The sequence below is a fragment of the Penicillium digitatum genome, chromosome 5 (genome assembly GCF_016767815.1).
Source record: "Penicillium digitatum chromosome 5, complete sequence".
Classification (NCBI taxonomy): Eukaryota; Fungi; Ascomycota; class Eurotiomycetes; order Eurotiales; family Aspergillaceae; genus Penicillium; species Penicillium digitatum.
The window spans coordinates 2,603,670-2,631,405 of record NC_089388.1 but is presented as its reverse complement, the minus strand read 5'-3'; the positions used below and the strand labels follow the sequence as shown (position 1 = coordinate 2,631,405).

Here is a 27,736-nt window from a genome sequence, read left to right as displayed (position 1 = left end):
TTCACCCCATGGACACACACTAAAAGTACAATTTAGGATGTGAAATCTTTAAATTCGGGTGCTTGGTTAAAAAAAAACATATACAGATCATGTACGCTGGGTGCCCTCCAGAAGTGGTCAATCCATTGCAAAGCAAGCCATCTTTCATCTTTCCCTCTTTCCGTTAAATTCTAGCTTCTTCCAGCTTCTGATCACGATCACCAATTTTCACTTGGATGGTTCCATGCCTAGGCCATTATCACGAAGAGGAACAACTTCAACCGAGTCCCCGTTCTGCTCATGTTCGCGACCCGGTCCCCTTACTGGCGTCACTGTCTCGTTCGTTGCCGTGTATTTAGCTTCGGATTGACCTCCCAGGCATGCATGATCCAAGGCTTCCTGGGCAGCCACAGCCGCTTTGCAACGATGTTGCATGGCATCCACTGCAATGGGAACACGAACAATCCACCATGAGAACATAATGGGTAGCGCCCGATAAAGCCGATTATTGCACCCACCAGACCAGATCTGTATGAGGACTTGATATGCCTCATGAGAAGGAAGAGCATAACCCCAGCGGAAAAACTTCGGATTCAGCTCAAATGGGCTGATGGTGCTGGCGACATTGAGAATGACCCAAGTCAGAACAAGAAATGGCATGAACTGAATTGGGATTAAAGCAGTTGTGATATCGAAAGAAAGGAAGTTTGTGTGCATCAGAAGCCACATGGTGACCCAAGTCAATGCGAACCGACTTTCTCGCTGTCCCCAGGTCTCTCTAAATGCCCAGATATAGCCGGTCATTAGCAGTGATCCTGTGAGGGTGTAGAGGATCGAGGCTATTAAGCGAATCAGGCCGTTAGCTTTCCAGGACAATCTGGTGAACGTGTCGAAGTGCGTTGACATCCCATTCAGCGCCAACATGAAAAAGAATTGTTGGAGTATTGGCATCACCATGGATACTGTGTTGTAGAAGACTCTTGTACCTTGCTCTGTGCCCTTGATGTTGATTTCTTCGGCCTGGATGGGGTCGAGGAACGCTTTGAGGGTGGCTGCGTTAGAGAGGTCAGCGGATGCTGCGACTGAAGATCCGTTGTTGGTGTAGTAAGTTGACCGTGTGGTTTCAATCAGTTTCAAGATGTTGGAGTAGACCGCAGCCTGCGAGAAAACCGGGTATCTCACCCCGTTCCAGATATAAGTGAGAGAGGTCGGCGGGCTGGTCCCGTTTTCCAGCGCCGATGCTAGACCAGCTGATCCATCATCAGCGGTGTAGATAGCTCCCCAATAGTCACCACGGCAAACAGCTTCTCGAATTTGTTCTGGCTGGGCGTATTTACTAGAAGATTCCGGCAACAAGGTTGGGAATTTTTCTCCTCGCAATTGCTGGTAGGCATCTGTCACTGACTTGCCAATTACACCACCACCATCATAGTCTACATAAAGCAGATTGAAGTTGCGATATCGGGTGGTACTTCGGAATTGCGTCGCATAAAGATAGCACATATTCACTAAGAAAAGGACCTGAAGGAGGAGAAACATGGTGATCACAGCGGGCAAGAACTGAGGCCGGATATCCTTCCATGTGCCCATTTTTGGGATAAGAGTTGGGTTCGCGTCTCATCGTTACCTCAGTAGTGGATTCAGGTTCGAGGAAATGGAATGTAAACTGTGACCAATGTTCCCCTGAAAAGTGACATAAGTGACATTAATAGGGAATCTCGGAAGCCGATCCCTGTATTGCTTTACTGGCTGTGTATCCAAGGATATTTATGTGAGCTTCGTCACGCCAGCTGGTTACATCATTCGAAGTATCTTAGCAAATGTATCAATCCGAGGACACACCGATTTATTTATGGGGTCCAGTTTTCACACTCGCTAGATGGCCCACTAGATCCCCGCCAACTTAATTACGGATCCAATTACGATGGGTCGCACTTGTTATATCGGGGAGTTTTGTAGTCTTACTCGCTATTAGTGAGATGAGTTCTTAACACTCCCAATTGATTACCGACTAAATACATCTTGCTGGGAAGGAACTGATGTGAGGCTCACTACGGCTATAATGAGGTTTTTACGTGGAAAAAAGGCCGGCAACTGTCATACTTTGATGGTCGTACACAAGGCAACGATTTTCCATCTCACACTTTTCATAGGCGTTAGCAGCTAACGGGGGATAGTTTTGTATAGCATATACGGTCTTTTATACAGTCATAATGGTCGTGCCTATCGGGGTAGTAAGATCTTTTGAGCATTCAACTTACCAATTAGGGGAAAAATGGCGTGGCCGAGTATTTACAGCACTATGGTATTTTAGAATTAGCCCCAAGTCATGTTTTGATCATCATCAAATTCATATATATATACCCGATTTCTTGGGCATTGCCCATCATAAGAAACTATACTATTTACTAGGCATACCAGCCACGGCAGACAAAACCAAGCTTCCAAGCATTAAAGAAGATCAAAGACAGATTGTGGAAAATGGCAGATACAAATCGAAGATGAAATGAACGCAAACAAACGCCCCCATCCATAGGTATCATGAATCGAACAGAAAAGGGGAAAGCCATTCCAAACCCTTAAACCTTCCCAAAAAAAAAAGACACTCTGCGCTAAATAATTACTCAGACGGCCAGGCGTCGGTCCCAGCCATTGGCCAGAGAAAACTCATCGACCTCATCTTCGCCATGCATAGCAAAAGTATTGAAGGAATCGATGGTGTGGATATCCTCATGGAAAACTTTAGCATCAGCATAGGGCGCTACAGACTCCTCCGTACTTCCCATGCTCTCGCTTGAATAGCTCAGAACACTCCGCGCGGTTTGTTCTTGCTTGTATACGAAGTCGCCACTACTGGCAGACCACGCTTCGGGCGAGAGGCCGTGCATCTCACTCTGTGGGCGATTGGCGAGGGAGGAGTCATTGGGTTTGCGGTTATATTCTGCTGCAATGGAGGCAAATGGGCCTGGGTCTTCGCCGCATTCTTTGCCGCCGTAGATACCGGTGAAGATATTGGAGTACCCCCGGTCCATATCGCTCAACACATATTCCCAATCGGCCATGGTGATTGCGCCAGCTGTGGGGTCGGAGGGCGTAGAGCAGGACATGGAGCGTGGGTGATCATGACCCAAAGATGCGGCTAAGCGGGTGTCCGAGGCTAGGTCTAAGGGGGAATGATCTTTATCGCTTCTATAGAGCGGGGCGGGGCGCTGGTCAGTTTGAGTGAGCGGCAGACTGCTCCCGCTAGGGGAGCGGAGCGACTGGGAGATAAGTGGGGGTGTGGCTCCGGAGATGGTGTTTCGGCGAGAGGACTGTGGGGAGGGCTGGGTTGGAGGCTGCTTATCACGGGTGGAGCAGGCGATAAGGCGCGACTTTAAGACCTGCAAGTGTTTCTTGGGGGATTTGCTAGGCTTTTGTGTTGGAGCCAGCATCTCCTGGTGTTGCTCCTTGCCCACCGATGGGCGTCTTCCGCCGCCCAGAGAGATCAGAGTATTGGAAAGCATGCCGAATTCAGCAGCTGCAGCACTCGACTCTGATTGGAGATATCGCATGGCGGCTCCAAGCAGCTTCTGACTATCCTTGGCCAGTTTGCTATCGTTTCTGACATCAAGCATTTGCCAAAGGAGTCCAAGCCCAGAAAAGAACACAAGCTCTTTCCTATTGATACTAACAGATAGGCACAATCGTCTTTCATCAAGAAGTTCAAGAATTTGAATGATATGCTTTGCCGAATCGGACAGCGCTAGAACAGACGGAGAGCGAAGGTTCTCGTCGGCGTAGCAGACAGCCGGGCGATGTATCAAAGATCGGATGAAATAGTACAAAAGTGACTATACCGTGGTCAGTATCTTTTTTGGAAAGCTTCGATACATATATGCTGCGACTTACCAAGAGCGGCGATCGACTACTCGTGATGGTAGTGCTAGGCTTGTCCTGACTGAATTCGAGACGAAGGTGTGGCGGCAGTGTGTGAAGCCACTCGTCCAGTTGCTTCGTCACAGAGCGCATCTTCGAAACACAGACATCATAGCCAGATTTTGAAGGGTAGAGATATTCCAATGCCTTATTCAATATCCTTGCAGCTCCAAAGAGAGCGATGGCACTGGAAATGCGAGTTGATTCGCCAGGAAGGGTCGGTAAAAATCCAGTTTCTGTTACATTCTCATCGTCCACATCAACCGGATACTGAGTCTCGATATCCTCTTCGCGTAAAAGAATAGGCAGTCCAGTAAGCGCCGAGCAGAATCGGTCAAGTACATATTGCGACCAGAAAACCTTCTTACGAGTCTCGTCCTCAAGCGGGTTGCCTGAACTTTCTTGCTTTTCGTGCATGCCAAGCTGGTGGCAAATATCAACACCAAGGGCACGATAGCGAAGCAAGGTGCGGTAGTCGCCTTTGGTCATGCAGTAGATTTGACCAAGAACAAAGCACTGCAGGCTGGCAACCGACGTTTCGTTTGAGAGCAAAGCAAGGGTGGCCGACCAGTTTTCTTCGAAGAAAATCGGATCTTGGTTGGCTCGCGACATTGATGAAAGAGCAGCAATGCCAAAAATCAGGTTCAACTGCGCCATCACATGCGGATTGCGCTGGAGAGTTTCGGCATTGTTGAGATACTGCTCATAAGCTTTCAGAATGGTCGGGCGATGTACCACAGGATATAGCGGCGCCCACTCTTGGAAAAAAATGTTGATCAGCTGGTCCGACACCAAGCGAGGTGGCGTTTTCACAGCTTGGTTAGGGGCACCCTGGACTACCGAGGTAGACAAGGCAGTGAGCGCGCCCGTGTAAACTTTTGCTGCTGATTTACCCTCACTAACAAGCTTATTGGTAAAAACATCTGCGCAGGTAAGCTAAACGTTTCAATTCGCAGAAGGGAGACCAGACGTAGTACATACCAGCAAAGCCTTGGGTGCTTGAAAACCCGATAAAAGGGTTCTGTGACTTCTGCGGTAGTCTGGTTGTCGAGCTCTCTACATGAAACACGCCATCCGATGAGTCCGAAGTGCTCGATTTCACCGTCGCAGAAGCAGAGGGAGACCGCGCAGAGGGGGCTCGTTGCGACGGCGAGAACGAATGTATCCGGGACAAGACATCGATCTTCTCGTCCTTCTCATCTAACAAATCCTTCAATTCCTTAACTTCGGTTTCTAGAGTTCTGACTCGTTCTTCTAGCGACTCAGTATATCCACGTGGGAAGGCGCGACGGCTTAGTTTATCGCTGGTGCGGCACTCGAAGCCAACATTGGCGCATTGCGAGCAGCAAGGTCGAACACCGTCGCAGCGTATTTTCTTACTTCGGCATCGGTCACAGGCTTGGGCAATACGGCTTGTTGTGCCAGTTCCACCGACCTTGATCACTTTCATAGGCAAGATACCAGGCATGTTGTGCAGAAGGGGCACACGGGCCGCCGGGGGTTGAGTTCGTTGTATTTGAAAGGCGCCAGAAAGATAAGCACAACACTCCGTTAAGGATTCTTGATATTGACACAATGCAACTGAAAAATCATCAGTTTGAACAAGACAAGTATGTTGTATGCAGAAAGAAGGCTAAAAACATGGGGGGGGGGACCTCGGGGAGGATGGGGGCACGTAAATGCTGAGTCAGTTGAAAGTGGAGCCTGCTGACCTTCCTTCAGAGCCAATAAACCCGTCGGTGTATCGGTGGGAACTGGTATCGACTGTGTACTCGTTCCGTTCACTGTACCCTTGATTCGTTTTTGGACCCGTAATTTTGACTATTTTGAGAGGCGATACCCCATAAACCGCTTAACTCGCCCCGGATTCTTCCTGCAGTCGACAATTCTTCTGCTTGACGGTTGGATCCGATCTTCCCGGACCCCGCACTCCGCATTCCACAACCCCTTGGGATGATGTGGAAGCGTCAACGAAGTAAGGTGGGAATGTGGGTTGGCTTCAATGATAAAATAACGCCCCTTTCGGAATACATGTACTCCGTATTTCGTACTGAGCTATACCTTGGAGTGCTGCATACTAAGGTGCAGGACTCGGATCCAACCCGGTTGCGGTAAATGGGCATTCTAAACCGCCTCCGACTTTCTCCTCCGGCGCCGATTCCTCAGCGGCACATGCAGCGGCGTGTCTACCTACACTCATAGGCCTCATATTAGATTGTAGTCCGGTGATTGGCTACAGTCAATAGTCCACAATGTCCACGGATGTCCTCACTTTCCAAAAAGAGAACAATCGAGAGCGCTCCATAGTCCTTGCAATAATGAACACCCCGGTTAGTGCATGTACTTTGTACACAAAATACCACCTTGCTCGTTGGACACTCAGGGCACCACTGAAGTCATCTTGACCACAATCAAAGCCAAATCCCAACTCTAACCATGAAGACCGAGAAACCCGAAAAAAAACCTTGGAATCTTCTCAAGGTTAAAATTTAGATTGAAGTAATATACACATTTCACCATAGTGGCGAACTGTTCACGGAGGATCACCCGCGGGTAAACATCAAACTCAACTATAGTTTCAAAGGATTTGCGTAAGTTATACTACTAGCTCCACCTGAGCACCTACGAACCGAACTGATTAGCAGTTGTCATCAGAGCCCAACCAAAGATGCGGGATATAGTTTCACTCTATAAAATCGAATTAAGACGGTGTACAACATCTTGTATTCGTGGCATCGTCCTAAAAACCCCGTTCTGCTCCGCTAAAAGCGAGTTTTGGCCGAGAGATCAGCGAGCCATGGTTCCAAGTTCGTAGCCCCACTATGATCCGGCCTGTTGGATTTGTGATCTACGGCGTTCCTGCGCTCCACTAAAATGTACATACCGCATCCCTCATTATTGGTCATTCCCAATGGCAAAAGTATGCTCTCTTCTGGTACAGAGTACACCCATTGACATCAGCGGTAAGCTCGGGAAATTTCACTTACAACATACGAGAAGCCATGTACTGCGTCTGGCCAACCCGGTGGATATCGGAAATCGTGGTTCCTGCTGGCTTCCCCCGCATGTAACTCCAGACCCTGTACCACACGTTGAGATTCTCATCAACTCTTTAAACAACTCCATGATTTTCGACTATAACCGTCATAGCCGTCATCCCCCTGTCTTTTCGTCACAATTTAACGCTAATAGCGCCTTTACCTGAAATAGCTCGGTGCGCTACGGGGGTGTGGGGCTCGCAATTTTCTTTTTTGAGATGATCTGGCAGGGACTTGGCTTCTTGCAGCCTGTTGGGCGAATAAAAATGTTCGAAAATTGGGTGGATATTTAGGAAGGCTCCGGATGCTTCAACGTATCCGTAGAGTTACTATATCGTCCTCTAGTCTGTAGTCCGGCCTTCATCAGACCCATTCACAAGGTCTGGGACCTTAGTTTTGCATCATGAAATGTCTTCCGCTTCGTCCGGCTCCCCTGTCTGTGCGTTGAAATATTCGGCCACTGTTTTAGAAGCCAGCAATTCTGTTCGCTGCATGTAATGGTCAGTTGTGGGGAATTAGAAAGGATCTGGCCCTGTGAGACATTCGACACATCAGATCACCTACCTGTTTTATGAAGTCCTCAATGGCCTTCTCGAGAAGATTCCCTTCCAATGTCCGGAATTGGGCAATTGCGGCGAAGATCCCAGGTCTGAATATGGAATTCAAGGCCGCTTTACCCTCTTTCAAATTTGAGATGATCTCTTCAGCCTCTTGGAAAAGAGCGAGTTGAGTTTCGAGCCGTTCGAGAAGCAACACCGCAGCGCGAAGCTGGAAAATCTCCCAAAAGGGATCAGCGGCGAGAAGATCGCGGAGATGACTGGTTGATTGGACCTTTTCGCCTTTCCAGGTCGTTTCTAACTCCCGACCGCCGTCGATTGTCTGTGCGATCCCAAAGTGAAGCCCGTCTTCTTCGTTCACGCATGCAATCCATGCAAGCCCACTCTCCCATGTCACTTCTTCGGAGCCATCAACGACCGAAATTCGAACTCCCGAATTGTTCTGGCAGAACATCTTCTTTGCGAGGCCGAGAGGGTCATCCTCTGGAATCTCAAGGTTGAGGAACATTTCCCGTGCTTGCGTGATGCCACTTTCTAGGAATCCATAGGAAAAGATCATTTCGGATGCGGACTTTTCATTGCCGTACCTGTCAAGCCATGTGTCAGCCAAGTCCTCAATAGCCATGTCCGCAGTAGAGGAATCTCACGAAATTGTAATTTCTTCTCCTGGCTGAATAGTCTTGCCCCATCGCAACTGAAGAACGGCGTTACCCTCTGAGTCTGTATCGTATAGCGCCTTGACCCCATCACTGGAGACATGATTGGCCATATCAATGCAAGGCACCATAGCTAGACCACTGCCAGGTAGATCCAGCAGGCGCGATCGATAAGCAGCATCAACATATTTCCAGTCATCAATTGTCAACGCGCCAGTTCTCTCATGCCACCAGCTTCGCTGACACCACGCAATACCCCCCGTAGCCTGGCGGAGCTGCTCAAACTCCCGTTCAAGGAATGCAAGCTTCGCAACCAGAGGTTCTGCAAGCGATGTGCCCCGAAGAAGCTCTTGTTCCTCCGCAGTGTAGAAGGTAGGCAAAGGGAACGATGGAGGCAGGAACTTTACGTACTCGGTCCAGGGATTGGAGATGCCGATGGTCTCGTGTTTGGGGTGCAGATCGGAGCTGCTATGGGATATTTGAATGATTAAGAATATGAGGATTGCTCCTCTAGCTGTCTGTGAACCTCAGTTGGCCACTGTAGTGCAGCTAGAAGTGGTGGAAGGAGCAGGCATACCCTTCCAAAGTCGCCGATTGCTTCCAACACGTCGCGCAAATGCCCGTCTGTTTTGGCCTGATTCTGGACGGTCTCTAGGGACAAAACCAATTCTGGGGGAACTTGTAGGAGGATCTTCGGTTTCGCATCGTTCTCGCTGCTCATCTGAGTTTCTGTTGCGATGAGGGCGCTGCCTTTGTCTGCGCCGTGTTGATCAGATCCAATTTTGTGAACTGAGATTCCTTGGGTGACTATCCCGTTAAGCCTCTGCCAAGCTGGCAGTGTTTCGATCGTGATGTACTCGCGTTTCATTGTGTTGAGTTAAGAGGTTGACGTTGTCCGCTTAAAAATGCCGCGCCGATGACGATCGTCGTCTTATCGATAAGCTTAGCCGCGAGTTCGAACCGGCTCTTACCCTTTCTGGACGCTTTGGCATTGCAGCATAGGGACGTCATAGCACCGAGTACCCGTAACCCAAAAAAATCCAATGCTCACGCTATTCAAGCATGTTCAATTACTCGCAAGTTGCACGCAACCACTTTATCCCTTCTGCCACGCAAAAGCTGCACAGAATGTCCGCTTCACGACAACGTTGGCATGCCATCCTACCGTTGCAGTCCGTTCTACACCCTCCAGTTCTCCGTGCACAGCCTGGGATCCGAGATTACTCCATCTTTGAGGACTGGAAAGGCAGTTCAGCGGAAGATCACACACGCAAGCGATCGAAAAGAGGCGATACAGAGGATGTACATTCAGAGGCAGCAGCCTCCGGATTAAAGGAAAGGAAAACAAACCAGGGTCTTGCAGATGACACCAAGTCACAGGGAATGACAGAGAGGGGCGGAACCAAATATGGGAAGAAGGCTAAAGAGCAGCACCCTAAAGCACCAGAGCCGGTCATTGGCATGAATGATGAACGGTCAAAGGTTAGTTCACATGAATGATCGGGGAGTTCATGTTGCTGACTGCGTCCCAATCTTGCAGAAGGAGAGTTGAAGTCAAGTTTTTTTTTTAAATTGTTCTATGGCGTTCTTTGAGCTCGATATTTCACTGTTGATGCCGCAAAACTTTGTGATCATAGGGAATCGGAGCATTGAACTAGGTCACAAGACATTTCCATTACTGATGCCATGTTATGGGAGAGGCTGTACATCAACAGACTGGTCTACCGACCAACCTTAAATGATAGGATCTGCAATTTGAATCAGTCAATCAATCCTATTCTACAATTTAGCAGGGCGCACTCACATCGTTTTTCCCAACTGCCACAATGTCATCCTCGGAGACTCGAGTTCCACCCACTCCTTCGACATAGTTGATAGGTACATCACCCATTACTTTCCGGGCAACATCACCGACAGTACTGTTTCTATGGGATGTTAGATAGGCCAGGTCAGCCTCGGAATAGGGAGTGCTAACTTGTTGACCAAAACACAATCGCGAAATACGGCAGTTCCAGTGCCAGAGTTGAATGTTGCCACGTTCCGGACTGGAAACACTGGGACGAGACCCAGAAGTTCTGCAGCCCGGGAAAGACACTGGACGACTCCGGTGGATCCAAATCGATAAAGCACCATGTCTTTCATATTCTCAACCCGACTGAAGCGAAGTCGTTAGCAAGTTTATGCCTTTCCTTTGAGAACTGAACATACGTTTTCAATTTTTCGTCCATCTCTTTGAGGCCTCCCCCATCTGGGTCACCCATCTCGATCAAATCTTCTCGTGTGTCCACAAACTCGCTGCCCTCGACATACTTGATGTACTTCTGCTTTGCTAGCCTTCGAAGGAAAACTTCCGATATAGCAGAGCAAAGCACGATGCTTTGGGGATCTTGCATTTTCGCAATCTTGCTGATGTTCTTCAATTTTCATTAGCATAATATGTGGATTACAAACTAGATGACTCGTACCTTGTCTGCATCTGGGTGGTCGATCTTGTTCAGTGCGAACACTGTGGGGAATTTCTCGTCGATAAATGCATTCACAACAAGCTCTACCGTTTCATTTGACCAATCTTCCAACGGCTCCTTTAAGGCAAGTTTATCCATGAATCGTGCAACGGTGACATGAGTACTTCCATAACCAGCAAACTGCTTCTGCAATGTGTCGATGGGGTTTGCCTCTGTGCTCAGGGTCAGTTCTGTGTCACTGGAAATAGCGTTCCGAAATTTCACTGACTCAATGCCTGGTGTCTCCTCTTGATAGAGCCCCTAACAATAGATCAACACTTGTCCCTTGTTTGGTCATTGGCGCTAGCAAACTTACCACCTCTCCATTAGGTTTCCCAACACCCATCGCACGATCTCTGATCGCAACCACTCAATGTCTACCGATGGATCATATCCTCGAGTAGCCTTTCCTATGGGTTTCTATCAACACCCAATTCGCCCCAATGTGTTCAATCGGGCACAACCAACTAACCTTCTGCATCCGTGGTCCCACTCACATCCACGACGTGAATTAGAGCATCGGCGTTGCGCAGATCGTCCAAGAACTTGTTTCCCAGTCCACGACCTTGATGCGCACCTGGCACAAGACCTGCGACATCTAGCAACTCAATCGGCACGGAACGTCGCCCTTCATGGCAGCTTCCGTAATTGGGCTGGCACCGGTCCGAAACATTGTGTCGCTGACATGGGCAGTCGATCTGAAGGTATCCAATGGCTCGCTGGGGGTCAATTGTTGTGAAGCTGTCGGGTGTCAACACGGCTTGCGCGATGAACTGCGGCAAGGTGGAGATGCTCGTTTAGAACAAGGGCACACATACGGAAAATTTCCTGTTTAGAGCATGATTTATAAGGTTCCCGAGATTATCTATAGCTGTATTCCAGTATACTTACCAACTTTCGAAGTCGCATCGGTCAAACTGTTCAATGTCGTGGATTTTCCACTAGACGGCTGCATGCCCCTCGCATCTCCGATTAGTGGGGTGATGTAAACAATGGAATGAAACGACACACCTTGCCCACCAGTCCGATCAGTGGATCTCGAGGCATATTGTAGGACAGATGTGTCAAAAAGCAGAATATCCTCCGAGAAATTCAATGACCAGAGTCACCAAGTCTGCACAGCGGAGTTGCCTGTCTTTCGATAAGAACCATTTTCTGCCATGTCAGGAGGGAAGGCGGTGTTGGTAATGGCACCACGCTTTATGCCGCTTCAGGACGCCGACTGCTGAACTTGTTGAAGCCTTTAATTTAAATCCTAAGCGTCTATTGTCACCACTGGAGATCAATCTAAAATTGCTAGATCATTGTAACTGGAGCTTTAGTCCGTTTACCATATTCCAGTGTGAAACGTAAAGGCAAACCGTCGCCAGTCCACCGGCGCAATGCTCGTCCATGAATTCCGGGTCTTTGCAAAACCTCTTTGGGATGGGCTATTGCTATGCTATCACGTGAGATTGGCGATGCACTAGTGTGGTCCTAACGGTTGTTAGGGCCTGGTACATATGCCGCTGCAAAGACAAAGCGGCCTGATTTATCTACGGGATTGCAATAGACTCGGATTGAGATTTTGAGAGTGCCCTCTAAAATTTATTCATGCAACGTTCCCGCTCGTTGTCGAAATGTACTGAACAACCAAGAGCTGCATGAACAAATCGTTTTTTTTTTTTTTTTCATATTGGCCATTCAGCTTCAATATATCGATTGACTCCTTGACAGAACTCGAGTGGTAAGATTAGGGAACGCGCATAGCATCTTGTCATGAACGCAACTGAGGAGGCTTGCCACCTCAGATGGTCCACCAGCTATGACGCCAATCCCCGAGTTCGATCCAGTTGGTTATTCTCCTGTTGAAACTAAAGCCTGGAATTTTCAACAGAGGCCAAATTCCTAAGATGAAGTAAGCCCCAGCTGGTTCTGGTGGAGAATATGCATAGCCCTAATGCCATTTCGTCATTATAACAAAACGTCACAGCGTCTTGCCATCGACAAAGAAGATAGACGATATATAAACCTTCAGTTGCCTTGCTTTAAATCATGTATTTCAAAATTCAACGTCATAATCTGCCGCTTCTGACACTTCACCACATTTACAACAAGACGCGAAATGACTGATGCCACCTTCCACACCACCATTCAGGACATTCGCAGGGCAGAGTCCAAGCTTTCCCAGTTGCACGGTGGGAACCCCCCAGCAGACTCAAATGTCTCTAGAATGAAGGCAAGCTATCTGCAATGAAATACTCAAATAGAATGCAGATCACCTAACATGTTTACTATAGTCTATCATCGACCAAAATACCAACAAGGCCGCAAAAATTGACAAGGTCAAAGCCAACCTGCCTCTTCCTGATCAACCTCCAGTCGCCAGTGACTGGAACTCCTTTGACCAGCGAATCACTAGCATTGGTTCTGGACGTCTAGAGTTCCCTCCTGATAACAGTGGCCTGCGTGGGAGTGCGCCTATTGGTAGTAGTGCTAGCGAACTTGGACTCTAGGTCATCGAGGGACTGTATCACCTTCCATCTGCTGTTATGACTAGTTGTTGTCTTGTTTAGTTTTCAGTTTAGTTATAGTCATACACATCTGCCAATCATACCATAAATTGTCGTACACCCAGATTTTTGTGAGTCCTGAATCATCTAATCTCGGTTTGTTTGGAATCTTAGGGAACGAAATCTTCCTTGCGAATTATGCATTGTGGTTTTGAATTGAGTGATGATTGGGATTCAATCTAGTCTTACCTATGCTCTGGGCACCGTATCCATGTCAAGATTTCTAGATGCATTCCATGAGATCAAAGGAAACACCAATGATGAAATTGTCAAGGAGAACTGGGAACCCACTCTAGGCATGTCGTGCAGCGGTTCACGGAGCTCATATGAATGTTTTGAGTGCCTTCGAATAACTGAGTTGTCCAATACGGTCTGCAGCACCAGGCCAAGTGCTTAAGCGCGTTCTATACATACCACCCTAAGCACGAGAGGCTTATGAACATGATCACCTATGGGTTGCTAGAAAAAGACGCTCGTTTTATAGAGATCAACGACTCAAAAATGATACACACAGCTGTCGCCCCGCCGACCATATCTGCGGACACACTACTCAGCGGCCTCTTATGCAATTATCCTGTTCATGCTCCTGGGCATAAGCTCGCAGTGCTGGTGGGCTAGAAATTTGCAGGTCTCAAAATGGACAGAGAAGATGGCCCGAGGCTTATCTTCTTCACTCCTGAGAGTTGAAAGACTGCTGTAGACATGTATTCGAACTTCCCTATCAATACAGTTTATATCAAACAGCTTGAGGGATTTTTCAGGGTTCTAAGTCAACTTCAAAGGTAGACAGCCCGTCTGCATTCTTAAGATTGGCGGGGGCACTGGCGGGACAACAAGCAGAATTGTGCCTTTGCTTGCCCAGTTAACAGTCCCCGGGAAATACACCATGACAGAGATTTCAGGGTCGCTCATCGCGGCTGCTGGCTAACGTTTCAAGAAGTCCCCGTTCAGGGATTTCAAAGCTCTGAACATGGAAAGTGAGCCAGTAGCCCAACTCTTGCAGAACCACATATCATTTTGGCCACCAGTTGTATACATGCAGCACGGACTCTTTCCATATCATTGGAGAATCTTCATCGCATCCTACAACCTGATGGTACTCTCATGATGTCAGATATGCCAGACATCTTTTAAGCACCGAGCGAGGATTAGCGGCACTTTTCACAAATACACAAACGGCTTTGTTGCTCCAACACACATTTTTCCCCCAACCAAGTTGCCATCATTAGGTTCTGGGGAGTGTGTGTCTGTTACTGTGCTACCGGAAGCCTTGGTGCCCACATCTTGGCCTCCCTGGCATAAAAGCCAGGTATCAACACAGTGGTATATCTGAATCGACTGAGCACGATCGAGGCGACAGCGCGACAACAAAGCTCTCTTCAAATAAGAAGCATCTCACTCGACCCGACATTGTCATGCAAGAAAATTGTGGCTAAAACGGACATAAATAAGCCAAATATATGACTATCGCCCGAAAACCACCAATTTTAGATCCAAAAAGCAACTGAGATCGTCCACAGCGCTTAGCCAAAAAGCCTGCCACACCCGGTGCGGGCTTACAGATCTCAATTTAGGATCGCGCGCAGTCTCAGCGAAATAGCTGCATTTTATCAGATGCCGAGTCTCACTTCTCCAGTACGATCTTTACTGATACAATGTAACTTGAGTCGCGAGTTGACACTTGTGCAAGGTGGGTGCTGGTTTCACTTCAGTGCAAAAGAAGATATTTGCATTGTTTGCATGTCAGCGGTCTAGACCTGACGTCAATTGCCTCCTCGCAACAACAACTTTTGGTCTGGAGATAGATTTCAGACAAGTCTTGGATAGGCATGTGGCGGCCTGGTTTCCCCTTTGGATGCTTTCTAGAAGCATGAATACATCAGAGGGGAGTATGTGCTCCACACCCTCAATTCTATCGGATTCTCTAACAACAGAGTGTCTCATGTGTGACCAGTGCACACGATTGCGACTGGCCAACAAGATTGAGCGTGCAGATTTCTTGCAAATGTGACTGTCCAACGTAAGGATGACATCAAATAAATCTTTTCAATACTACCGGTTTCCCTGAAAGCACAACATACTTTTCACATACGGTTCTCACTGCATTCTTATATAGATGTGTTTTCACAGCCATCTAATGTACACTACTTAATTGCCTCCCATCTCTTCTCTACCAAATACCTGTTCAGAAACTTTAGCTTCCATACCTTTTTCTCTTCTTTCCACCATATCATGGATCTTCAAGGCACTCCTCGTCCCCCCGGTAACCGTGGCACCAAGGTCACCACCGATCCTCGCACACAGCAGCGCATCGAAGAACCGTCTGGCCCTATCACCAATGACTCACTTGCCGCTGAGTCTATCCGACAAGGTGGCGGCTTCTCTGGCAACCGTGGTGCCGAGGAAATGGGCATGTCAGGAAGTCAATCCACAGTTAACAACAACAACACCTCCGCCTCCATCAAGCTTCCATCCACCTCATCTGGAGCTCGCCGCCAGGACCGCCATGAGGAACAGAAGTACCCCGAATGTGTGGTTGGTCAGGCCAACTTCCCTGGCACCCATATGGACAATTCTGGGTACGCCGGTGGCTCAACTGCGGCCAAGAAGGAGATGGGCATCAAGGCTGGCGAATACTCTACCGCCAGCGGTAGTGGTGGTGGCAGTCAGTTTAACGACGTGACCGAAATTCAAGCGGGTGGCCTTCCCTCCGATGATGCTAAAAATGTTAGCTTCAACTCGGAAATTGGTTCCAGCCAGGACCCTGGCCGTGACGCTATTAGCCAGTTCCAGCATAGCAATGCCCACTCTGCTAATGAGTCTGCCCGTCCCCATCAGAAGGGTTTAGATATTCAGACTGTATACGAGCACTTGGAAAGTGATCAGCGCGCTTGAGTCTCCTTGGTCTGAGATGTGTTTTTGGAAAATGCAGCCCAGCGTGCTTTGATTGGGTGCGGCCAGGGCTAGGTTACGATGAATCAAAATTTATAATTGCGTACGGTTTTGTATAGCAGTATTTGAAAATCTGATCACTACGTTTTTCGTTCTTTTAAACTCCGTAACAATCTCTTTAGATAGGTTAACTTCATTCAACATTTTTCACCCATTCTTAGAGATTTGTAAATGCCTCTCTCTTCTGGAGGGATGGGATTGTAACTTTCCCTATCATCTTACCTGGGTGGAAGTGCATCATATCCCTAGTTGTACATAGTAAATCCATTCACAACTTAAGCCTTTCTCTACCTTCTTCTGCTGTCCATGTTGAAATTGAGAACGATGGTAAAAGACTAGCTAAAAACGCTAGCTGAAAAGACATCCCAAGGCCGCATAAGCGGCTTGCCTTGCTCTGTTGGTTCGTCATTTTGGTTGGTTGGCCATGCTGGGTTCTATCGATGGAAGTTGGTAAGTCGCCGAGTCAACTATATACCAGTAGGATCTCGGACTTACTCCGTTATATTTGACGTGTGGTGGATCGGGTAATAGATCATCTTCTTCTTTCTCAAAGACCTTCCATATTCCACCAGCATAGGAGTCTGGAATCTGTTTCTTGACCCATTTGCTAGTTCGGATAGGGTGGGATATAGTTGATTGAGTGACAGCTAAAAGAACTGCGAGGATCAAAATTGAGGGGAGATGGATTTGCATTTTCAAGGATATATAGTGTGCATAGGCTAAACGATGGGCCAGTGAATGGAGAAAAACGAATTGCTTGATGCAGAACGAGGACATACAGTTGTTTATCTCAATTTTCAAAGGCAGTAAATTAACAGCAAGGGCCGTACCTTGGACGCCTTGAACACAAGGTAGAAGCTGTGTATGACAAATGGCACACCTCCCCCCATTGCCAGACCCAGTGCCAAATGCCAACTCTGATCCTGGATCTAGGCTAGTGCTGGAAGATACATTGGCTTAGGATTAGATTTTTTTTCGAGGACACCGTGCATATTGATTGGCTGAGATCGATGTAGGCTGAGCTTGGGGTATGCATTTTATCCCTCTATTTGATATACAATTCAAGGGGGAAGAGATTGTTTATGTTGATTGGCGTGAACTCAGAACGCCATGGGCATACACAGTCATCTTACGATGCAAGGCTAATTGCTGTATTTTCCTGTTTGAAAGTCTTGTTACCTATCCTTTTCAGACTTTCTTATTAAATGTATGTGAAGTCAATAACAGGCATGAATGGTCCAGAGAACTTTTCTATCCATGATCATGAGATAAATTCAATGTCCTGCCCCCACCTGTTATCTACAATTCTTGACTTCGCTACGCCGTCCGACAAATTGCGTTCGCAAAAGTCTTGGATTTCCTTCCGTATCGTGAGGGCACTATTGAATGCTGGACGGACTCGAGACCAATTTAATGTGCGACCTGTTGTTTTTTACGCACATGGAAAGGATAACCTCGGACTTGCTGAGAGCTTCAACGCTTACATCAATCAGGCAGAACGTAGTGGACGTATGCGGGTGTCGCACTGCCCCACAGGCAGTGATTTGACTGCAATTTGCATGAGAGGTCCATAAAACTTAACCGAGATCTTACTGAGGACAGTCTGTGAGGTTGGTGATATCTCATTGGAATTCTAGCCTTTTTCGTACACCATTACAATAACGCCGAGTTGGAACAAAAGAGCAAATATAGAAAGATACCCATAGGCCGGACCCCATAAGACATGCACCATCCGAACAGACGGTATCAGAAACCTGTACAACCAGAGAACCCACTCGCAGTGAACAGCGTGGGAAGAGCAAATAATAAAAAGGAAAAAGAGACAAGTCGAGAACATTTTTAGACCGTCAGCTTCTTGAGCTCCTTCTGGGCCAATCCAGCAAGCTCCTCGAACACTTTGGTGAACTCCTCATCATCCTCCTTCTTGCCCTTGGCAGCCTTGGGGGCAACCATAACCACACTGGTAGGGCGCTTGGTGGCAGCGGAAGCGCCGAGCTCAGCGCGGGAGGTGACGAAGACGTAAGGAATGCCGTGGTCCTCACACAGGACAGGAATGTGGGAGATAACGTCCATGGGGGAGATATCGGCAGCGAGAACAACAACACCGCTGGGGAGACCGATGGCAGCGTTAGCGGCGGGGATAGGAGACTTGCGGAGAGCCTTGACGACCTCTTTGACACCACGTTTGAGAGACTTGTTGACGGCAGCTAGAAGAATAAATGTCAGTGTGGATCTGGAGATCAGAAAAAAAAAAAGTTGCGGAATCATGTGCGATCAGTAGACATGATCCGAAGATCCGATGAAAATCGACCATACGCACTGATAGTGGCGGAGTGAAGTAAAATTTCAAAAGAAATGAGCTAACGTACCCTTCTTGACGCTCTTCAAGACCTTCTTGGCCTGCTTATCCTCAACCAATGGGTTGGCAAACGGCACGAGGGCGCCAACGGGGCGGTCGACAGCGGCGTCGACCTCACCCTCGCCCTTGACGGCGACAACGCCGGTCTGCTCGAGACCTTCCATGGCCTCGGAGACAATCTCCTTCTCTACTGCATCGACAAGAGCAGTCTTATCCTTCTTCTCTTTCTTTTCCTTCTTAGCCTTGTGCACACCGTCCTTCTCCGCACGCTTCTCCTTCTTCTCAGCACGGTCCTTCTTCTCGACCTTGTCCTTGCCCATGGTGACGGTTGTGGGGTATTAAGCGGAAGAAATTGAGTGAAATCGAACGAGAGACCGAGGGGAAAGAAGACAAGTCACGGGTGAGGGTGGTGGACTGAGAATTCGATGCCAAAATCGAAATAATTTTTTAAAACGGCGCTAACCCCTTTTCGGGTGCAGTTGACTGCTGACCTAATCGTAACAAGGCGGTGCACGCCTTTGACCATCTTCCCTTTGATACAGCTCCAGGATAAGTTGCGCAGTGTTTCTTGCCTCATGCCTCATTAGACAGAAATCTCCGTGGGGCTTACAATAGCCTATACTCACCGTAAGCTTTGATGTATCTCCAAGTTTTTTTTCCGGCGCATAACTAACCTCTTCTGGCTCTTAATAGATGGACAATAGCCAGAACAGCCGACCGGCTTCCCAGCTCATTGCTGGATTCGGCTCACCCTCAACACCCTCCGGTGCCCGGAGTACCATGCGCCGATCGACAGCTATGCGACAATCTGGCCGTTTCACAAAATCTCAAGCCCAGTCCCATCTACTCATTCATGGTAAGATGATCCCGTGCACAAAGCGACCTGAGAGGCCTCTGACGGAAAACTGACTGGTTTGTATAGATGCGGAAAAGGACGAGCTACGCGTGCAATTGAGTGCCCTCAAATACGAGCTCGAGAATATCAAGCAGGAACGCGAGTTGGAGGCTCTTCGCCATGAAAAAGAAACTCGCGACTTACAGCTCAAAGCGGATGCAGACTTCCGGAAGGCGCAGGTGAGTTGGTATAAGATTCCCGTTTAACGAACTAAAGCTGACAATGATTGCTGCAGGCTGCCGAGTCTTCCAGTAATCGGGCCACCCACAAGAGCGAAGAACTCGCAAAGGAATTGAAAGAAATCCAGGATTATTCTTTGAATGACAAACTTGCGTTTGAGCGTAAGATTAGAGGGCTTCAGGATGAGAATCAAACCTTGCAAGAAGAGTTTGACGACACTCAAGCCCGACTTTCTGACCAGGAACGACAATTTCAATACCAGATCAACGAGTTAGAGACCGTCCGCGCTTCTCTGCAAAAGACCATCGAAGAATTCCAGACAGATATTCATAATTCCAGGACATTGCAGGAATCAACGCAACAGAAACTATCCCAGCGTGAAGCCGAGGTCGCCGAGCTCGAAGCGGAAAATATTCGATTGAAGGCTGAAGGAAACGATGCCGAGGCGTTAAACGTATTGAAAAGAGAACTCTCCGAGCAGGTCAATCATATCCGGGAATTAGAGTCAGCAAACCGTGACCAAACAACAGAGCTGCGTCACCTTCGGAAAGTCTCCAAGAATATTGAAGTGGTTGAGGAGCAAAAGAGATCAGTGGAAAACCAGCTCCAGTTGATGAAGGGCTTTGAAGCCGAACTCAATACAGTTAAGATCCAAAAGCAAATTTTGGAAGACGAGCGACAATCCTGGGTCAGTCTCTTGCAGGAGATCGACCAGCCTGCAGAGCTTGACTCACCAGATGCCATTGTGAGGGCGCTCGTTCAAGGACGAATTGAGATTGCTACGCTCCTAGATCGTCTCGGAACTGTTGATGCCCAACTCCTTGAGAAGGACGAGGCCATCAAGAGTCTGGAAAGTGATAAGATTAATCTGCAACAGGAGTTGGAGAAGCTACGCGCTGCGAGTGCCGCTTCTGGTGGACCGGGTGCCATGGAGGGACGGCTTCGAGCTCGTCTGGAACGCCAGCGTGCACTTGCAGTGAAGGAAGTCGAATACTTGCGCGCCCAACTCAAGACATTCGATGCGGAAGAGGCCACGATGAATGACGATCCCTCGCAGTTTGATAGTCAAAAATCAGAGCAGATAACCCAGCTGCAACAACTTGTCGATGAATACCGCAGTGAGCTCCACAAAGTGCACGAAGAGCTCTCAAAGCAGGAAGCATTGAAAGAAGAGGCAAGAGGCGTCAAGCGACCTCTTTCTCCGACCAACAGGGAAGCTGAAAGTGAGCGTATCGCTGTGCTTAGCCGCAAGAACCGCAAGCTCCAGGAACAGCTCACCAAATCAGACCAGGCCACGACTCTCGCTCGCCGGGAGCTGGATGCGGCTAAGTCACAGATCAAGTCTTTGAAGGCTCAGTCACGAACACGCGTTCTTGAACTGCGCGATAATCCGACAGCTCAAACCGAGCAAATTAAGATGACTACTCTTGCAACTCTCCAGTCTGCGAACAGAGACCTCTTAGCGCAGCTGCGTGGGGGCCATACCGATGTCAAAGTCATCCCGGTTAGCACGCTGGAGAGCATTAAGCTCGAAATGCAAGACATGGAGCGCACCGTCGCCGATAAAGAGAAGCGTATGCGCCGACTGAAGGAGATCTGGACAGCCAAGTCCTCTGAGTTCCGGGAAGCTGTCGCCTCTCTCCTCGGCTTCAAGCTTGATTTCTTGCCAAATGGTAGGGTGCGAGTAACTTCCATGTTCCACCTCTCCTCTGCATACCGGCACGGTGACTGCGATGCGCCTTCTGACTCTGGTCCCGGCAGCATGGGCAACGGTGAAGAAAACTCCATCGTTTTCGATGGTGAGAACGGCACCATGAAGATATCGGGCGGACCGAACAGCCTGTTCGCCATGGAGCTCAAACCTCTCATCAAATTCTGGGTTGAAGAAAGAAAGGATATCCCGTGTTTCCTAGCAGCCATGACTCTGGACTTCTATGACAAGACTACCCGCGCTGCTAGGATGTGATACGTCGCATCAGCTTCATGCTTTTAAGGCTTTACCTTTTTCCATATCTGTATTTCTGTGATTCCCCGGCACATGTTGATTTGTGCTATGTTGTGTGTTCTTGCCATTGATGACCTGCCATTTGTTGTAGCAATAAAATCAACGGTGCATACCTCTCTATCCCTCCCCTTTTTTTCTTCGTGGCAATAAGGGCCTCGCAGACAGGCCACCGAGACTCTATATATACCCCACAATTTCCATGTATTCAAAAGCTAGCGCAGCTCAGCTTTCAGGCTCTTGGATCCTTAGCCCGGATGAAACTCGTGCCCACGTCCACGTTTGATTGCACTCACCATCACAGGGGTTTCTTCTTCCGAACTTTGGTGTTTAGGGGGAGTTCGAAGTGGACGGCACTTTCTCTTCCCTAGAGGAAATGGATCACCAATGCCTTCGTAGAGCAATTCTAAACAATTTTCCGTTTCGAAAGATAAACGAAAAGCCACGGAATTCTTCAACGAGAAAGAATTCTAAACAATTTTCCGTTTCGAAAGATAAACGAAAAGCCACGGAATTCTTCAACGAGAAAGAGATAAATTGAGACCGAGGTCGGTGTACTCCCGTGAGATGCTCGTGGGAGCAAAGTCCCTAAGCGACAGCCGGAATGCTGGTCCTTCAGCTGGTTCCTCAGCTGGAAGTCCAGATTCCATTCGAAAAGGTTTGGAACTTCAGTCTCCAATTCTCCCAAGATTGCACCTCAAAGGAAATGTGCTAGCGCTTTGACCATGGCGATCGCCTGAAGTTACTTCACGCCATCCACAGTTATAGCTTCTGGTCGCTAACTAGATTAAGTCGCTTTTTAAGACCCTTTACACTCTATGTTGAGGGCAAGCATCGCTTTCACGTTCCCACTAGTGTCTAGAGTATACTCATCTGCCAAGTCCGCAGCAGCTCGAATTCTTTGCGTCTAGTATACTTCCATAAGAATGCCAGGGTAGTTTGCCCACTCGTGCTTAAATTATGTATCTGGGCTCCGTTTAAAACTAGTCTGCTCTCTGTATTTTTCATATCTTTTAGTAGCCAAATTGGGGGTAGTGGATTTATGATCGACCTTCCTCACACAATCGGCGAGTAATGTTCAAACTTCCCCAATCGAGCTGAAATTTCAGACACTGCTGTGGCATAAAAGATCTCATAGAGAGAATTCGTTATTGGTATAGTCACAAGGGACTTGTAAGGATTGTAGCCGAGCATAGAATACAAGTAAACAACGTTCCATGTACCTAAAAGAGTAGTAGTACCAACCATTATTTTGTCAGCCCCGAAGAGATTCATCACCATCTCATCTCGTACACGTAAAACCGGGAAATCGTGGACAGTATCTACTGCGGTAGCGAACTAACAGCTACCTCTCTAGAAAAGCATCCTATGACAATCGTTAAGAAAGGACTACGTCCAAGCGCATGGTGAATGTGAGATGCGTTGAATGTTTATAGATAGCCACCTCTGCTCTCAAAAATGTCAATTTTTTTATTACTTGACAATGAGGCTTTCAATCTTCAAAAATGGCCATGAACAATAGACTGGGTACCAGTGGGGGTCCTGGGAGTCTCCAGCAGTGCACCACCTCGGATTCTTTCGGTGATAAATTTTAGATGTACAACATAGTTATACCTACCCATACTAGCTCCATTATTGGCCTAGCGTAGTTACATCCCCCAACCCTAGTCAAGAAGCGTTTGAGTGCGGTGAAGGCTCTAGCCTCAACATTCATAGCATGCAACACTCTCGCTAGTCTACAATTTCAAATTTAAGAAGTCAAACGAAGGCTGGGGCTATAGCCAAAGACATTACGGAATTTTCTATACAGACGGCTCCTTGCCCCTAGCTTTTACAACTAATTTCCTATTGAAGGGCACTGTGGGCGATATTTGATTTGAACCCCCCAAGAAATCAGACTGAGACAGGCATTAAGTCTATAGAATTGATGATACCAGCGTGATATAACCACGTAATTCATAGCTTTGATGTGGATTGTGGGCGTTTCCCCTTACAATCTCGTTCTAGACTGGTTAATAAAGAGGAAATGGGACGAAAGGACATGGGTTGCATGTTGCACTGAGTAGATATGGATGGACCATGTGAATGCCTATAAAACACAACAGAGCGCCCAGTCACTGCCCGGTAATCGCCCTTTGAAATAGTACACAGAGCTACATACTTATGTGCGCGAAGCCCAACTACAAAGAACAACATCCAAACAAAAAGACAACAAACAAAATTCGTAAGCAACAAAGTCGATGTTTGCAAAAAGGAATGCTCGGAACATAAGAGACAAGGAAGGGGAAGGCAGAAAGAAAACAAAGGGGAAAATGAGGTAATGGCATCATGGTGAGATTGTGATGCTCCAGTTTGGGGCCCGATCTGTAAGGATGCCTATCCTGACACGTAATCCAAACAGTGGACAGATTAAAGAAGAAGAAGAAGAAGAAGAAGAAGTGCATAAAAGAGGGGAATATATACGACTAGGCGCGGGTAGCTCCATCCCGCCTTGCTCAAGACATATCTAGGAAGACACATACTTTCCGCTGATTAGCTTGCGTGTAGTCGGGACGCCCAGCCACGAAGTCGCGAACAGCGGGAGCTCACGATCCCCATCGGCAAAGGGGTCGGCTTCCTTCTGCTCTTCGTCTGAGGCAGCACGGCTGATACCCAACTGAGAAGCGGATTCAGCGCCGCGGAGCTCGAACTTCGCTTCAACTGTACCCTTGCGAGGTCCAGGGGTGGATGTCACGAAGCGGACGAGGAACTTGCTGTCCACGTCTGGAGTGGTGGCAGCCTTGACTTCCAGCTCGGGAATTCTCCACGTGACGGTGGAGGTTTTGCGACGGAAGGTGGCGCCAATATTAGGGTACATGGCGGCGGTGATGGCGTGGGCGACTGACTCGCGTGGCTGCTTGGTTGTTTTGTCCTCAGTGGCGGTGTCCAGATTGATGGTCAAGACCAGATTCTTGAGGGTAATCGACTTCGATTTGTGGGACATGAAAGATGGGTTGAGCGTATAGTAGATGATGGCGCTGGCTTGTAATTCTTCTAGGTTCCAGACTGGCCTGAAGATCACGGGGCAGTAGGCAGAGGGGTTGGTTGGGTCGACATGAAGTTGATACTTGAATGCAACAGTCGGCATGGGGCGGGATATGCTGCCCAGCTGGATATCGTATTCGCCTCTTTTGTCATCGCCAGCGTCTTTGGAGACTTCCTGCACAAAATGAGGATTGGCCGCTACCTTTTCCAGCATTTGGAAGTTATTGAGTCGGATGCGAGTACGCTCTATCGCATGACCCGGTGTTGCATTGTTTACTAGAGCAAGCTCACCAACGACAGAAGATTTGGTAACATTACCCTCTGAGAACCATGCATTGATGGTCTCAATTACTGAAGCATTGAGGCCCGATTCGTATAGATCAGGATGTATTGAAGCTCCCGGACCATGCATAGTGTGTCCGGAGCGAACAGATGTTGTATCCGACATAGTGTGATCATCCGTAGCGGTGCTGGGAGCAATGCTGGGGGAGGTCATATTCCGGAGTGGAGAATTTGGTGGCTGGGACCCCGATCCTGCCGAAGATGGTGGAAGCTCATTGCCAGGCGAAACAATGAACATGGTATTGCGAACATCACGGCGTCCGCGAATGGTACCTGCATTGCGTCTCGTTCCTGTCTGCGGAGCCCGCTGGATAATAAGGTAAGTATTGTGCACATTGCTTGAGTGGTGGTGAGACCTGTCACTAACCATTCGGAGGGTATTTGCCATATCATCCATGGCCTGCTTCGCTTGGCTCTCATCCTCGAAAATGGGCTGATCTCGAATTGTCAAATTCAGACCAGACTCATCTAGGCTTTAGTAATAGTACTGGTCAGCGTTCATGCATCATAATTAACTCAAAGGTTGCCTACCCTGCTGCCTCATTCTGGGCACGCGTGATCTCGTCAATTGTTGCCGGGCGCTGGGTGAAACCTTCTGAATCAACGTGTGGCTGAAGGTGAGAGAGAACAGTCAGTGGTTGTTGCATTTGTAAATTTTGAATCGCTGGTTGGTAGTTTACCTGATCGACACGGTTATTGGCCGACTCAAGAGACGCTGAGGCAGCTCCATTTCTGGGTCTCTCTGGGTGCGCTTCAGAGACAGTTGCAGCAATATCTAATCCGGCGTGATCTTGCGACACACTAGAATCCCGTAAGGATGATCGATCGGTATAGGATGTCCCCGGACGGCCGGTGGCGGTCAGGGGGGGAGATTCTGGTATTTGCATATCGCGAGAGGTGTCGGCTCGCTTAAATGCAGCAAAGGGACTACGTTTCTTCTCTGCCTTTCGGTCAAAAGTTCCAGTCAAGGGTCCAACAATGCTCTTTCTCCTATTCATGACAGTGCCAAGACGTCTCAATCCCCCCAAGGGAGTATGCCATGGCTGTGCTTCTGGTACAAGACAAAGCGTCAGAACGTAGTCGTTGCATATAATGTGGAATCGTAGCCTGATTGAAAAACTCACCTTGTGATGTCTGAGCGACGGTGGGTCTCTCAGATGTCTCTGACAGTTGGCTTGCCGCATCATCCTGGATGCGTGGAGGGGGCGGAAGTGGTGCCTCTGTTGGTGGTGTGGAGTAATGACGCTCGACTGGCGCAGACTGTGTCCGCTCGGATGATGGCTCAATTGTGGAAGGTGTCTCTGCCCGGTCAGTCTGACTTCTGGCGATGACCTGCGTCACAGGGACCCGTGGACCCGCCATTTTAGCAGCAAAGGTCTTGATCTCATCTGCAGTTTCCACATTGAGAAGAATGTTCAAGCAGCTTTCAGCAGCCTGGCGACCACGCTCGACTTGGTCCAGCTCGTGGGTCTCCAATTGTGTTAGCACATCCCGAAGGTGGTTGAGCCGGGTCTCATCGGCGGCCTGGAGTTGCTCGTAAACAAAGGGAGCTCGTGATTCCCATTGCCGGTGAACTTCCTCGGCATTGGCGATCTCGTTAGAAAGTTTGTCTGCACCTTTGGCACCCTTCGCCCGGGCCTTATCCACCTTCTTCTGCGCAGTCTCCACATTCTTCGCCAACCCCGCCAGATTGCTCTGGATACCGGGCATCGAGTTCATCTCTGGATTTTTGCTGCCGAATTCCCTTAAAGGTCGTTCCACATCCTCCTCAATCTTGTTTGCAAGGGTCTCGTGCGACACGGCGAGCGTTTCGGTGGCACTGATGATGCGTTGCCAGGGGATTTGGAAAATGCTAGTTTCACAGGTCAGAATCATCTTCGGGCGCAGAAGAGCTTCGATCTTCCAGGGAAAGGCAAATTTACCCAAGAGCAGCTCCATTGTCTAACTGCGGCCGATGCGCCAGCTTCCGTAACCCTTGAGCGTATGCTTCTTCAACGCGACGTCGTTCCTATCGCCAATTTGTCAACATCGATGTAGCTCCCCGTGGCAGATTTCATTCCACCAATCTCATCGGATCTGGTCAAAAATTGTCATACCTGTAGGTAATCCGCGATATCCGCATTGATCTTGTGAATGACTCGAATGCGATCGCTCAGGATAGTCGTAGCTTGGCCGGGATGTAGAGTGGCCTAAATAGAGTAAATACCATCAACGGTCAGTATCTAAATGCTTTGATGGCCAGCCACAAAGCTCGCGTTGCTCAATCTTACCACCAGGGTTGGGTACTCTTGCCGTGAGAGATCCATGATTCAGATTCCGGGGTATTGAGGTATTAAACAAGGTAGCGCACGAAGCGCATAGTATGAAAAAGAAAACCAAGATATTCCTACGGTGGTCGCGGCAAGAACAGCCCAATCAAATGAGTGTGGGATCGGGATCGAATGCCAGTGTCAGTTAGTAGCGTGTCTCTCAATGTTGGCCGACGACGGTTATGGGATGGAATGACGGAGGTCGTTATGGGAATACAGCAATCTCCGGTATTGACCCAAACAAATTGCCTGACCGGCAGTTATTTACGTCACAGCACTGTTATCACTCCTTGATTGATCACATGACATCATCCACCCGGTTGGTGTTGGAGCCTTGGTGCCTCAGGTTGACATCTCGCAGCAACTCTCCATGCTAGAACAGATCTCCCCCTATATTTACTTTCTTGAAAACTGGCTATACATTGGTCTAGTAACCGCAAAGCATTATAAAGTAGAGCTCACACCACCTCTG

The 27,736-nt window shown here is 48.4% G+C and overlaps 10 protein-coding genes across 10 annotated transcripts; 4 read left to right on the top strand and 6 right to left on the bottom strand.

Annotated features, from left to right (window-relative positions):
• Positions 1 to 207: 207 nt before the first annotated feature.
• Pdw03_2132 (SNG1 family protein) lies at positions 208 to 1,569 on the bottom strand (the record flags this gene model as incomplete). The annotated part of the gene is made up of 2 exons (XM_066100089.1): positions 208 to 818; positions 966 to 1,569. 2 exons carry the CDS (start codon positions 1,567 to 1,569, stop codon positions 208 to 210), a joined length of 1,215 nt encoding a protein of 404 aa, XP_065957816.1.
• Positions 1,570 to 2,603: 1,034 nt separating this feature from the next.
• On the bottom strand, positions 2,604 to 5,831 carry Pdw03_2131 (Acetate regulatory DNA binding protein FacB, putative; the record flags this gene model as incomplete). The annotated part of the gene is made up of 5 exons (XM_014680641.2): positions 2,604 to 3,809; positions 3,868 to 4,817; positions 4,876 to 5,475; positions 5,607 to 5,678; positions 5,735 to 5,831. The coding sequence occupies 5 exons, from the start codon at positions 5,829 to 5,831 to the stop codon at positions 2,604 to 2,606; spliced, it is 2,925 nt and encodes a 974-aa protein (XP_014536127.2).
• Positions 5,832 to 7,333: 1,502 nt separating this feature from the next.
• Positions 7,334 to 9,013, bottom strand: Pdw03_2130 (SET domain protein; the record flags this gene model as incomplete). The annotated part of the gene is made up of 4 exons (XM_014680642.1): positions 7,334 to 7,420; positions 7,497 to 8,076; positions 8,137 to 8,663; positions 8,723 to 9,013. The coding sequence occupies 4 exons, from the start codon at positions 9,011 to 9,013 to the stop codon at positions 7,334 to 7,336; spliced, it is 1,485 nt and encodes a 494-aa protein (XP_014536128.1).
• Positions 9,014 to 9,273: 260 nt separating this feature from the next.
• Positions 9,274 to 9,697, top strand: Pdw03_2129 (uncharacterized protein; the record flags this gene model as incomplete). Its single annotated transcript, XM_014680643.2, has 2 exons — positions 9,274 to 9,627; positions 9,686 to 9,697. 2 exons carry the CDS (start codon positions 9,274 to 9,276, stop codon positions 9,695 to 9,697), a joined length of 366 nt encoding a protein of 121 aa, XP_014536129.2.
• A 169-nt stretch (positions 9,698 to 9,866) lies between these two features.
• Positions 9,867 to 11,696, bottom strand: Pdw03_2128 (GTP-binding protein; the record flags this gene model as incomplete). The annotated part of the gene is made up of 11 exons (XM_014680644.1): positions 9,867 to 9,893; positions 9,950 to 10,070; positions 10,121 to 10,300; positions 10,354 to 10,559; positions 10,611 to 10,822; positions 10,879 to 10,910; positions 10,966 to 11,059; positions 11,122 to 11,390; positions 11,468 to 11,477; positions 11,541 to 11,598; positions 11,661 to 11,696. The coding sequence occupies 11 exons, from the start codon at positions 11,694 to 11,696 to the stop codon at positions 9,867 to 9,869; spliced, it is 1,245 nt and encodes a 414-aa protein (XP_014536130.1).
• Positions 11,697 to 12,753: 1,057 nt separating this feature from the next.
• Positions 12,754 to 13,144, top strand: Pdw03_2127 (Tubulin gamma chain; the record flags this gene model as incomplete). The annotated part of the gene is made up of 2 exons (XM_066100088.1): positions 12,754 to 12,867; positions 12,929 to 13,144. The coding sequence occupies 2 exons, from the start codon at positions 12,754 to 12,756 to the stop codon at positions 13,142 to 13,144; spliced, it is 330 nt and encodes a 109-aa protein (XP_065957815.1).
• A 2,289-nt stretch (positions 13,145 to 15,433) lies between these two features.
• Positions 15,434 to 16,096, top strand: Pdw03_2126 (transketolase; the record flags this gene model as incomplete). Its single annotated transcript, XM_014680646.1, has 1 exon — positions 15,434 to 16,096. One exon carries the CDS (start codon positions 15,434 to 15,436, stop codon positions 16,094 to 16,096), a length of 663 nt encoding a protein of 220 aa, XP_014536132.1.
• Positions 16,097 to 17,992: 1,896 nt separating this feature from the next.
• On the bottom strand, positions 17,993 to 18,832 carry Pdw03_2125 (40S ribosomal eS12 domain-containing protein; the record flags this gene model as incomplete). Its single annotated transcript, XM_014680648.1, has 2 exons — positions 17,993 to 18,360; positions 18,523 to 18,832. The coding sequence occupies 2 exons, from the start codon at positions 18,830 to 18,832 to the stop codon at positions 17,993 to 17,995; spliced, it is 678 nt and encodes a 225-aa protein (XP_014536134.1).
• A 373-nt stretch (positions 18,833 to 19,205) lies between these two features.
• On the top strand, positions 19,206 to 21,553 carry Pdw03_2124 (Spindle-related protein, putative; the record flags this gene model as incomplete). The annotated part of the gene is made up of 3 exons (XM_014680649.1): positions 19,206 to 19,368; positions 19,435 to 19,586; positions 19,643 to 21,553. 3 exons carry the CDS (start codon positions 19,206 to 19,208, stop codon positions 21,551 to 21,553), a joined length of 2,226 nt encoding a protein of 741 aa, XP_014536135.1.
• A 2,542-nt stretch (positions 21,554 to 24,095) lies between these two features.
• Positions 24,096 to 27,261, bottom strand: Pdw03_2123 (Fps/Fes/Fer/CIP4 homology; the record flags this gene model as incomplete). Its single annotated transcript, XM_066100087.1, has 8 exons — positions 24,096 to 25,262; positions 25,323 to 25,428; positions 25,487 to 25,566; positions 25,636 to 26,006; positions 26,080 to 26,807; positions 26,878 to 26,963; positions 27,052 to 27,144; positions 27,226 to 27,261. The coding sequence occupies 8 exons, from the start codon at positions 27,259 to 27,261 to the stop codon at positions 24,096 to 24,098; spliced, it is 2,667 nt and encodes an 888-aa protein (XP_065957814.1).
• Positions 27,262 to 27,736: the final 475 nt, after the last annotated feature.